The sequence below is a fragment of the Loxodonta africana genome, chromosome 7 (genome assembly GCF_030014295.1).
Source record: "Loxodonta africana isolate mLoxAfr1 chromosome 7, mLoxAfr1.hap2, whole genome shotgun sequence".
In the NCBI taxonomy this organism is placed as follows: domain Eukaryota; kingdom Metazoa; phylum Chordata; class Mammalia; order Proboscidea; family Elephantidae; genus Loxodonta; species Loxodonta africana.
In genome coordinates, this window is record NC_087348.1 from 49707558 (window position 1) to 49720261 (window position 12704).

General features: G+C 45.2%; 1 protein-coding gene across 1 annotated transcript in view; it reads right to left on the reverse strand.

Annotated features, from left to right (window-relative positions):
* The window catches only part of KIAA1549L (KIAA1549 like), a 133482-nt gene extending 122833 nt beyond the window's left edge, over positions 1-10649 (reverse strand). The window contains exons 1-4 of the mRNA XM_064289439.1: positions 10643-10649; positions 9952-10296; positions 6744-7358; positions 4251-4366 (exon numbers count right to left, since the gene is read on the reverse strand). Of these exons, the coding sequence (XP_064145509.1) occupies positions 4251-4366; positions 6744-7358; positions 9952-10296; positions 10643-10649 (1083 nt within the window). The remainder of the gene's footprint in view (positions 1-4250; positions 4367-6743; positions 7359-9951; positions 10297-10642) is intronic.
* Between the last annotated feature and the right edge of the window lie 2055 nt (positions 10650-12704).

The window sequence follows — 12704 nt, forward strand, 5'->3', positions numbered from 1 at the left end:
AAACAATTCAGGGTGTTTTTTAACACCAGCCTTTCTCTGCTTATGCCTGCATCATCCTAAGTAGTGTCATGTGTATTTTCCAAAGAAGCCAAGACGACAGATCCTGTGACAGGATGGGTGGGTCTTTGGTTCTTCCACACTGTGTGTCCCCATCACTTTGTTTCTGTAAGATGGTGTTAGAGATGATTTTAGGTGAAACAAGAGATACTTCTGGAAAGAACATGGCCACATCACTTGTTGTTGTTGTTGTCAGGTGCTGTTGAGTCGGCTCCGACTCATGGCGACTGTATGCACAAAAGAACGAAACACTGCCCTGTCCTGAGCCATCCTTACAATCGTTGTTATGCTTGAGCTCATTGTTGCAGCCACTGTGTCAATCCACCTTGTTAAGGGTCTTCCTCTTTTCTGCTGACCCTGTACTCTGCCAAGCATGATGTTCTTCTCCAGGGACCGATCCCTCCTGACAACATGTCCAAAGTATGTAAGACCCAGTCTCGCCATCCTTGCTTCTAAGGAGCATTCTGGTTGTACTTCTTCCAAGACAGATTTGTTCGTTCTTTTGGCAGTCCATGGTATATTCAATATTCTTCGCCAACACCACAGTTCAAAGGCGCCAATTCTTCTTCGGTCTTCCTTGTTCGTTGTCCAGCTTTCACATGCATATGAAGTGATTGAAAATACCATGGCTTCGGTCAGGCGCACCTTAGTCTTCAAGATGACATCTTTGCTCTTCAACACTTTAAAGAGGTCCTTTGCAGCAGATTTACCCAATGCAATGTGTCTTTTGATTTCTTGACTGCTGCTTCCATGGCTGTTGATTGTGGATCCAAGTAAAATGAAATCCTTGACAACTTCAATCTTTTCTCCATTTATCATGATGTTGCTCATTGGTCCAGCTGCGAGGATTTTTGTTTTCTTTATGTTGAGGTGCAATCCATACTGAAGGCTGTGGTCTCTGATCTTCATTAGTAAGTGCTTCAAGTTCTCTTCACTTTTAGCAAGCAAGGTTGTGTCACCTGCATAACGCAGGTTGTTAATGAGTCTTCCTCCAATCCTGATGCCCCGTTCTTCTTCATATAGTCCAGCTTCTCGGATTATTTGCTCAGCATACAGACTGAATAGGTATGGTGAAAGAATACAACCCTGACGCACACCTTTCCTGACTTTAAACCATTCAGTATCCCCTTGTTCTGTCTGAACAACTGCCTCTTGATCTATGTAAAGGTTCCTCAGGAGCACAATTAAGTGTTCCGGAATTCCCATTCTTCACGATGTTATCCATAAATTGTTACAATCCACACAGTCGAATGCCTTTGCATAGTCAATAAAACAAGAGTAAACATCATTCTGGTATTCTCTGCTTTCAGCCAGGATCCATCTGACATCAGCAGTGATATCTCTGGTTCCACGTCCTCTTCTGAAACCAGCCTGAAATTCTGGGAGTTTCCTGTCGATATACTGCAGCAGCCGTTTTTGAATGGTCTTCAGCAAAATTTTACTTGCGTGTGATATTAACGATATTGTTCTACAATTCCACATTCGGTTGGATCACCTTTCTTGGGAATAGGCATAAATATGGATCTCTTCCAGTCAGTTGGCCAAGAAGCTGTCTTCCATATTTCTTGGCATAGACGAGTGAGCACCTCCAGCGCTGCATCCATTTGTTGAAACATCTCAATTGATATTCCAACAATTCCTGGAGCCTTGTTTTTTGCCAATGCCTTCAGAGCAGCTTGGACTTCTTCCAACAATATCATTAATATCACATGCAAGCAAAATTCACAAGCAAAATTCCTGATCATATGCCACTTCTCAAAATGGTTGAACATCAACTAATTCTTTTTGGTGTAATGACTCTGTGTATTCCTTACATCTTCTTTTGACGCTTCCTGAATAGTTTAATATTTTCCCCATAGAATCCTTCACTATTGCAATTCGAGGCTTGAATTTTTTCTTCGGTTCTTTCAGCTTGAGAAATGCTGAGCGTGTTCTTCCCTTTTAGTTTTCTATCTCCAGCTCTTTGCGCATGTCATTATAATACTTTACTTTGTCTTCTTGAGCCGCCCTTTCAAATCTTCTGTTCAGTGCTTTTACTTCATCAATTCTTCCTTTTGCTTTAGCTGCTCGACGCTCAAGAACAAGGTTTAGAGTCTCCTCTGACATCCATCTTGGTCTTTTCTTTCTTTCCTGTCTTTTCAATGACCTCTTGCTTTCTTCATGGATGATGTCCTTGATGTCATTCCACAACTTGTGTGCTCTTTGGTCACCAGTGTTCAATGCGTCAAATCTATTCCTCAGGTGGTCTCTAAATTCAGGTGAGATATACTCAAGGTCATATTTTGGCTCTCGTGGACTTGCTCTGATTTTCTTCAGTTTCACCTTGAACTTGCATATGAGCAATTGATGGTCTGTTCTATAGTCAGCCCCTGGCCTTGTCCTGACTGATGATATTGAGCTTTTCCATCGTCTGTTTTAGTGATAAGAGACGATGGGACACATCACTAAACACTAAATCACCCAGTGAGATAATTACTCCCTTCTCAATTCTTCTAATTACCCCAAGCAGCAAGTCTCAGTTTGGGATTATTTCCCTTTAACATCTCTTTACCAGTAAAATCTCCCAGCTGCTGTAAAGTCTACTCTGACTCATGGAGACCCATCGTGTGTCACAGTAGAACTGGGTTCCAAAGGATCTCCAGTGGCTGCTTTTTCAGAAGCAGATCGTCAGGCCTTTCTTCTAAGGGATCTCTGGGTGGACTCGAACTTCTAACCTTTTGGAGAGCAGTTCAGTCCATTAGCCATTTGTACCACCAGGGATTCCTTAACACCTCTACAGCCCTTGCCAGTCCTTTAAAAAATAAAATTTAAAAAACAAACTAAAAGGACGCCAGGTTCAGAGGCTTCAGTAGGCAACAATGTCTAGTTTGAATTTTTGTTTTGTTTCCATTATTCTCATTTTTACGATTACCTTTTATTTGTGGCAAATGATCCTGGTTTTCATTTGTGGTGGTAATATCAAATGTCCTTTCAAAAAAAATGTACTTAAGTTTTAAAAAATGAGCCTGTTTGAAAATACTAACACCTACTAATTGTCACCATAGTCCGTGACGACATGCAGAAAAGATAAAAACCATGAAGGTAGTTTGCAAATAATTAAGTTTAGTGAAAATTGTATCCAGCAACCAAGACATTCACATTTTTTAACTTTTAAATACAATTTCTGATGCAGAAACCTTTCACAGAATACATTTCTTTTTTTCATAATTATATAAAAGAGGCTGACAACGGCCCATAAACTATGTACCAAATCTCATGTCTAGTCCTTGGGGGTGGGGGAGGACCACTAGGCTGTATGCAGCTGTAGACCAGAGCATCACAGCAGGAAGCCAGAGCAATAACTTTAGGTGGTACGAAAGGGCGCCCACTGACTGCCAATTGCATTTACTGCTTTAATGCTTGGAATCAAACCAAAAGAGTGTAAAGCAAGGCTTCCATCACTTCGGTATGCCATCAAAATTAGCCAGCAGTTGTTAAACAGTACTTGGCATTAAAGTGTTTGCAGGGAAAAGGAAAAAAAAGAAAACTAAAAACAAACAAAAAAATCTGTTTACTTCTCTGTCTGCTTCTGGCAATTTACGCAAAGTTGGACTTGATTTACAAGTCATAATAATTTTAAAATGTCCAGAAATAAATCACTATTTGCAAGGATGAGGAGGACAAAGGAAAAAGCACTGAAATGGTATCTGGAGAATCACACTGAAGATATTACTTTCCCAGATCAACAAGATAATGGGTCAATTTAAAACAGTAAAAACAACAATAACAAAAAGCTAGTTGCTGTTGGCTCTGACTCATGGAGACCCCATGTATCACAGAGTAGAACTATGCTCCATAGGGTTTTCAAGACTGTGACCTCTTGGAAGCAGATCTCCAGGTTCTTTTTTTTTTCACCTCTGGGTGTGTCTGAATCGCCAGCCTTTCAGTTAGTAGTTGAGTGCTTAACCATTTGTGCCACATTTCCAGGCTTAAAAAGAAAACTATAGACAAAAAGCAATTTGCTTCAATTTTCTGTCTTGAAATTTGACCTTTGTCTCTAGCCACCATGCATTTAGCTATTTGCCAAAATGAAGAGAGATCGTTCTGGCAAGTGTGGTTATGGCACCTGGGAAGGAAGAAAATAACCTAAACACACTCTGGGCCAAGGGGGAGACGCAGTTGGATTATCCTGAGTACAAAGGCAAGGGGCTTACGTGAGCAGAGACATCACTCTGGTGGAAGGCCTTCCGCAATGCCTGTGTGAGCCCTTTAGCCACATTGAGCTTCAAGAATTCACTGCTCTGCAGTCTCCTCTGGGTCAGAAAGAGAACTGTGGGGCAAAATAGAAGCATGGTAATCAGGGTGAGGCAGTGGACATCATCATTAACAAGCCCTCCCCTCCTCCCCAGCCACCACCTTTGGCCCGTTCTCAGTAAAGACGGTGAGCACAGGTCTAATTGGTAAAAGGGTGGGACCTGCTCCCCTTGCCATTGAGTCAATTCCAACTCATAGAGATCTTATAGGAGGGTAGACCTGCCCCATAGAGTTTCCAAGGCTGTAATCTTTATGGAAGTAGACTGCTGCATCTTTCTCTCAAGGAATGGCTGGTGCATTTGAAGTGCTGACCTTTTGGTTAGCAGCCCAGTGCTTAACTGTGTCACCAGAGCTCCTTGAGGGTAGGATGGGGCCCCACTAAAGTTGTAAGGACAGAAGGTCCCAGCCATTTGCATGGCCGTGGAAGAGAAAACAGCACAACCAGGCAGGTACAGGCCCCAGCTCACAAGTGGGGATGGGGATGAGAAGAGGCATTTGGGATTGAACATTGAGGTGCTATGGGAAAGGAAGCCTAGGATGCTGTGGCAGCTCCTAGGAGGAGGATCCAGCTCTGACTTGGGAAGGGCTTGGGGATCTGGGGAGGTTTCTTGGATAAGAGCCGTCATGCTGGTGGAACCTCATCTCTGACCAACGCTGCCTCTGATTCTAAAGCCAGCTCATCATCAGTGCCTGCCAGAGGAGACCTCTGATGGGTCTACATGCAAAGAAACTCCTGAAACTGCAATTACAGCCAGCTTGCTCAGATGCTGGCCCCGAGCTAGGTGCTGCTGCCTAAAACAACTGTCAACCAGGCAGGTGCAGCCCCCAGCTTTCAAGTGGGGATGGAGAAGAGGCATTTGGGATTGAATGTGCAAGTGCAATGGGAAAGGAAGCGTAGGATACTATGGGAGCTCCTAGGAGGAGCATCCTGCCCTGACTTAGGAAGGGCTTGGGGGATCCGGGAAGGTTTCCTGGGGGAGGTGATGTTTCAGTGAGTCCAGATGGATAACTGGAGTAGGCCAGTGGGGAAGGGGTTATCTCCACTCACTCCCAACAGAGGGAACACCAGGTGCAAGGGGAGAGAGGCTCTGTCTTGAGGGCAATGGGGAGTAAAGGGTTTTCAGCAAATGAATGCATTTAGATGGTCCCCAACTACAGAGTGAAGAACAGACTGGAGAGGAGGGAAGTCTGCAGGCAGAGAGATAAATGTGGCAGTCATTGCAGAAATTTAAATGAGTGACAACAATAGCCTGAACTAGGGAAGTGACAGTGGGTATGGACAGAAGGGGCACTGAGGAGGTAGAATGGAAAGGACGTAGTGATAGAATTGATGTGGCCAGGGTGCAGAGACACGGAGAAGGAGAGAAAGGGGAGAATGTTTGAGAATTCTGGCTCTGGGTGGCCACCTGCCACTCAGAGGGGGAGGGGTGTGAAAAGCCAGATGGTGTAATTTCTTGAGGAATAGAAAAAGATACTGTACTTGGTGCTATGCCTAGTTTCACAGTTTCCCCTTTTAGAATAGGACATGTCTCAAGACATAATTTCATTTAATTCTTTGTAGGATGAGGAGGAAGGCGGGATATGAGCATTCAGCATTGGCATGCTCTTTCACATAACTTCTCTAATGCTTTTTATAGCAAACACCACCACCCTATTAAAAGCGCCCATGCACCTCTAAGCCTGCTTTGCTGCAGCGAGGGGTTGGGGGCTAAACACACAGCACCCAAGGTTTGTTCACAGTTCTAATGATGCCCACCCAATTTTTCCAAGAAGAAGTTTTCCTTTTTAACATTAGAATATGGGGCTCCCACATAGTATACCGTAGCTGTACTTTTAGTATCTGCTGATTGAGAAAATACATGACAAAAAGCCTTTCTAGATTTTGTAGCACCTCCAAAGATTTTGTCTTATACTAGTCACATCATTCATTCATGTGAGACATCATTTATTCACTCTATAGGCAAAACTTGGTGCATAATTGCATATATTTGGTGCATTTGGTGCACTGATCTCAGGAATGGGACCAGGACTCTAGTAGCCATGTCACATAATGAGCTTCCTCTTCTCTGTCACTTGATAAAAAATAGCTTCTCCACCTTGGCACGACTGACTTTTTTGGCTGGAAAAATCTTTGTTGTGGGGGAATGCTCTGTGCATTGTAGGATGTTTAGCAGCATCCCTGGCCTCTACCCATTAGATGCCAGTTGCACCCCACCCCCCGAAGTTTTGACAACCACAAAGACCTCTGGATATTGCCAAAGGTCCCCTGGGGCGCAAAATCACCCTTGGTTGAGAACTAGTGGTCTGAAAGAAAACATAACAATTCTGTTACATCTGAGGCCAGGATGTGCTTGTTGCTTTCAGGTAAAACCAGAGGGACAGTAGACACTTACCTGTCTTCACCAGGAGCTTACTGGACATCTGACACTCCAGGTTGGACACCATTTTACCAGTTGTGACCACTGCAGTGGACACAGCAGGAAGAGCAGCATCTGTGTTTTCTGCCAGCAAAGGTGGCAACCGGGTCGCCTTTACTGAAGCTGTGATGGATGTCAACGCTGCCGTGATTGTCAGTGGGCGTGTGGTGGACACTTTGGGTATCTCTGGGTTGGTGGGGTTTGGAAGGTCCGTGTGCATGGCTTGTGGTTTCCTGGGGAAGTGTGTTGTGGACAATAGGCCAGAGGCACTGCCCATGTTTCCTTGCAGGGCTGTGTGCGTGCTCATGGTGTGTGCTGTCCTTGCAAACATGGAGGTTGGCGTGAATGGGAAGGCAGTATGGATGGCCCCTGGTGTCACCTTCGAGCCAGATGCCGCCTTGCTTGTGATATTTTTTGCTAGAGTGGTGGACAAACTGCTCTTGGCTAATCCTGCGACCACAGCCGAAGGGCTGCTGCCAGTGCCCTTAGCGACCAGGGCTGCAGACAGCACCAGTGGACTTGATTTCCTCAAAAACACCGTGCCTGCTGATGCTGCTGTTGGTTCTGCCTTGAATGACACTGAGGACTTCACTGAAATGAGAGATAAAGCAAAGTTTGTTATTGGGTTGGAATGCACATGTCATGTATTCTGGTGATGAATGGATGCAACTTATGGGCTTGCTAGGGTGAAAAGGCCCTGAGCGCTGAGCTGCATCGCAGTAGGGTGAATTTAAGCAAAACAGCTTTAGGCTTATTAAGGTGATTAACTACAATGAGAAGGCCAGCTTCAGCAAAGCTATATTTGGTCATAGGAACACTTAAATTCTGAATACTTTCAAAAAATCAAGGAGGCAGAGGATCAATGACATGACTAGTTGGAGTGTTAACTCATTGCTGAAAGGGTATGTGTGGTCCTTGAGAGTAAACCTAGTTATTTGTGTTGAGCTTGAAGATGCTTTGGCCATGGAAGTGGTCATACCTGTTGGTTGGGTACCAGGAAACAAACTACCTGCATTAGTGGCTGCACCTGTCCATTTCTCGGGGCGTTGAGAAGCCAGCAGTACTTTGGAGGGTGTCCTGAATAAGGCACTGGCTGATACAGGAGGAGATTCAGCAGTAGAGTGATATCTCAGGACACTCTGGAGTGGCGTGGAAACATTGATCCCAAGTGATGGAGAGATGCTGCTGGAAATTTGGTAACTTGTATCTTTTCCATCTGAAAGCATTTCCTGCAAACTAGCTAGAGAAGTTAGACTTGGCAGAGTTGGCAAAAGAGGATGTCTTGGATGGGCAGGCAGCTGTAAATGGGGACGAGACCCAGAATGTTGACTTGTGGATGGGTAATCTTCAACCTCAGCTGTTTTGAAGTCTCTGGCATGGTTGTTTTTGCTGGTGGGCCAGAAATTTGTATAGTTTCCAACCATGGTAACATTTGGCTGTTGCACGAGCTGGTTTATGCTTATACTAAGGAATGGATCCTGAACACTAAGGCCTTCTGCTGTCGCTGAAGGCCCAGCGATATCCTTAAAGCCCTGAGGGTTTACTGCACTGGCAGCTGAAGTTAAACCACTGGGAGTAGTAGTCGAAGTTGAACGAGTTTCCCAGCTTGTGGAGTTAGCTGTGTGTCCATTTAAATCATAATCTGCTTGCTGCAGCAAGCCAGATATCACTGATTCTGTGGAAGGGGATCCAATTTCTGTTGAAAAAGAACGCCAGAAAACATCTGTGATTGCTGGCTTTTTCACGTGTCCCATTGTTGAAGAATCATAGATATCAGTGGAAGAGGGAAATGCTGTCGCCTGCTTGGAAGCTGAAGCTGGGAATCCAGAAGAGTCCACAGCAGCTGCATAAGTCTCTGACTTGGTATTGAAAAAGCTAGGAAATGGGGAACTAGTCTGCATGGCTTGTATGGCTGGGATGGTAGGTGAAAGTAATTCTAAAAGAGTGAGATTTGTCCTCAATGCTGTAATGACAGTAGATGAAATAGGATCAGTGCTAAAATCAGAAGTGAATCTGCTTACAGTGTGAAGACTTGAAATCTCTTTACTTGGCAGGGCCTGGGGAGGAACCGTCATATTTGCCTTCTCATTTTCCTTTAAAACAGCTGTCACGCTATCGTCTTTCCTCAGGGGAAATGTCCAAGTGGTGGAAGGAAGATTAGGAGTCTTGCTGAAGAGGTCTGTAGCTGCAGTGACAGGGGACCCACCATCGCCCTCTTCTTGAGGAGTCGGCATATTTGGTACGCTGGGTGCAAAGGGATGATTTTGTGCTGGCTGGAGGAAAGTAAATGTGGAGGTAAAGTCTGCTGTGCCATTTGATGGTGACACATTCCTGTGACTCGTAGTGGTGGAAGGCAGAGATGACACCAAAGAGGAAGAGGCTTGTTCAGCTATAAGGGTGAGCCCCCTGAAATGCTCTGGAGCTGCTGACAAATGCAGCAGGTGAGCAGGGTCCTTTACAGGGGTGGGGGCAAGCTTTCTGCTGGTCTTTTCTATGCCCACTGATTCTGTGGTCTGGAAAGGTGAAGGCTCAGCATCAGGGGCTGCTGCTGTATTCTTAAGAGTTGGCAAAGGCACCCTATCGTGTGCTTTTTTAGCCACTTCAGCTTTGACTGGCTGCATGAATGCAGGGCTTGAAGCTACTTCCAACTTTGACAAGGAGGGTGTCCCACCTGGAAGCCAAAGAAGACTTCCAGGTGCTAGAGGAGGGGAAGACAGATGGGTCAGTTTTGCCATGGGGCTCCAAAACCTAGGTGTGGGTGAGGCTGCTGAGCCGGGACTCTTTGTTGGGGAGGGCTCAGAATATTGCTTTGTTGTAGGTCCGGAGAAACCTAGACGAGGGATGCCTATTAAATCCTGGGTGTTTCTGGATGGAGTATGGTTCATTTCATCAGCAAGTGGGCTTAGGGAGTTAGCTACACTCTGACTTGAGTAGGAGTCAGCTGGAGCTGTCTGAGGGAATAAAGGCACTTTGGTGGGTCGCTCTGCTATCTTAGAAAAGATGATGGAATGAGGTGAGTCAGAAGCCAATGAAGAGGACGAAGGTGGGGGGAGAGGCGGGAGAATGCCTGGCTTTGAAATGGAGGAACCCCCTACTGGTACTGGCCAAGATGAAAGGACAGCACCCAAGGATGTCACCGATGGGACTATGGACAATGGGGAGAGCATGCTGGTGTGAGGCAAACCTGACTCATCGGCTGCTTCTTTTCCCCCGTGAGGTCTTGGTTGGACCAGGGACTTGGTAGAATCCTTGGAAAGCTCAAGGGAGGCGCTGTGTCCACTTCCTTGGTACAGGGAAGAGGAGAAATCCTCGGGAGCCCTAGTTCTGCGGTGTGTCTTGGGCGGAGGTGTTTGGGCGAACTGGAGCAAGCTTGTGTTGTCAGGGGTCAGTCCCGGCACATCCTTGGTCCTGTCCAGTGCTGAGGAAAACTTGACTTCTGAGAAAGGCCATGTTGGTGAAATTGGTAACAACTTCTGGTGAGGAAATGACTCCGGGGTTGGGGTGACATTTATCTGCAGATTGTCTATTCCTGTGAAACAAAGTATCAGGTAGTCAGGTAATGGATGGTCATCAAGTGCCTGCTGTGGTCAGGTGCTGGAGGTAAGAAGTGGACAAGACTGGTGCTGCCTGGACCTCACAAAGCTTCCACTCCATCACAGAAGACTCATTAACCAAATTCAAATAGTGAATTAAGTAACTGCAAATATGCAAAGTGCTACAGCTAACTTACTGGGTAAGGTTGGCGGGAAGTTGCCTCTGATGAAGTGACAAATAAATGCTTGGAAAATATTTATATAATTTTTTTTTTCTGTACCACCTGTGAGGCTTGGATTCTGAAAACCACAACTTAGAAAATCAAAGATGAATGTGGCTACCTGACATGGCCGATGACACCAAAATAAACCTCGTCCAAGAGCCCAAAATGTAATCCTAAAGGAAAACCATATCTGAGCACAAATCCTGCTCTAGGAACCCAAGGCATTTCAAGCAGAAGCTCTGAGGTTGCTTATGTTTGGAAAGATTGCACCAATGAGACAAATTTATTTCTGTGGATTTAGAAGGATTCCTGATACTATTGTTCATGTTATGTCAAATAGCAAAGGGAATTTCTTTCAGATTACACCCTCAAAGTTATTCACAACCAATCTTCTACCAAAGACACCTCCCACCAGGCCTGGTGTCACTACAAGCACCTGAAGAGATTGAAACGGTCAGCGCAGATGTGCGAAACCACAGGTAGAAAGACAAAGAAACATGCAGGGCACAAAATGGTAACATCCACAGTAAAGGAAGAAGGAAATAATCTACCAGAAAGCTAGGAATTTCACACACGAAGAGAAAGGACAGGCTTGATGATTCTCCGGTCCCCTTCTCCATGTTTCTGATGACCCCAGAGGTGGTTAAGTGCTCTTAAATAATTTTTCTTTATTCTTTTATTATTTTTTTTAAATTTTATTTATTTTGTTGTTGCTGTTGAGAATACATGCAACAAAACATATATCAATTCAACAGTTCCCACATGTACAATTCAGTGACATTGATTATGTTCTCCAAGTTGTGCAACCATTCTCACCCACCTTTTATGAGTTGTTTTTCCCACATTAACATAAACTCGCCCCCCCCGAATGTTCCCGTCTAATCTTTCAAGTTGCTGTTGTCAATTTGATCCCATATAGACAGTTTTTAAAAGAGCATAATCCTCACGGCAGGGATTTTTTATTAGTTAAGTTAAACCATTGTTTGGTTTTAAGAAGACTTGACAGGACATTTTTGGTTTAAGATTTAACAATTATCTGAGGGCAGGAGGTGGGGACAAGATGGCAGAGTAGTCATACGCTTCCTATGGTCCCTCTTACAACAAAGGCCAGGAAAAAAAAAGGGAATCAATTATATATGACAATCTAGGAGCCCTGAACAACAAAGATAAAGTTGAGGTGTTGGACTGAGCAGCAGGGGGCGGGAGAGACAGTTCAGAAGCAGTAAGGATTTGCCAGACCTGATCTGGCCAGCACCCGCACTCTGCAGGCTGGATTGGCCGGCTTGCATGGGTTGAGGGAAGCAGTAGCACTTGAGATGCATTTTCCACACTGGTTGAAACTGAGCAGTGAAGAGACTGCACAAGCCTCTAGAGCCAGAGAGAAGTAGCATTGACTCCGTGAAAGTTAAGTGCGAGCATCTAAGCTATGTCGCGGATCAAAAAACCCTTCTTCCCTCTGGGAAGTACCTCTCTTCCATTTACCTGCCCTTTCCCTGCTCTGCTCTGGTCGTGGTCTGTCCCGCTTCAGTGATTGCCATGCCCCCTGGGCCAGAGGTAGGACCCATCTTGCACTCTGAGCAATTCTCCTGGCTTTGGAGAGGGAACAAATTAATAAACAGGAAAAAATCATCTGCCAGCTCCCCTAAGCCAGGACTCAGAGGAGGCAGAGCCCCTTTGTCTAGGCATAGGCATAGGGGTCCACAGACTTTGAATGCCTTTCACCCCTGCCTAGATCTGTGTGGGCCCATTTCAACAGTGTACACCCTCATTAGCACTGTATTGTTGTTGATAGGTGCCATCAAGTCGGTTCCAACTCATAGCAACCCTATGTATAACAGAACAACATACTGCTTGGCCCTGTGTCATGCCCACAATTGTTATGCTTGAGCCCATTTTGCAGCCACTGTGACAATCCATCTCACTGAAGGTCTTCCTCTTTTTCGTTGACACTGTACTTTATCAAGCATGATGTCCTTCTCCATTGGCACAGTACAACAGTGTATATACCTGAAGCCTATTTCAACTGCAACAGCTAAGAGGGAGTGACAGATTCATGACATTTGACACCACCCGTTAAGCAGGGTCCTCACCTACCCACATCAGGGACCTGAGGACTGGTGACTCCACCCACTCCACCTAGCTACCCATGACAGGAGTCCAAGAATAAGTGGTGTCTCCCA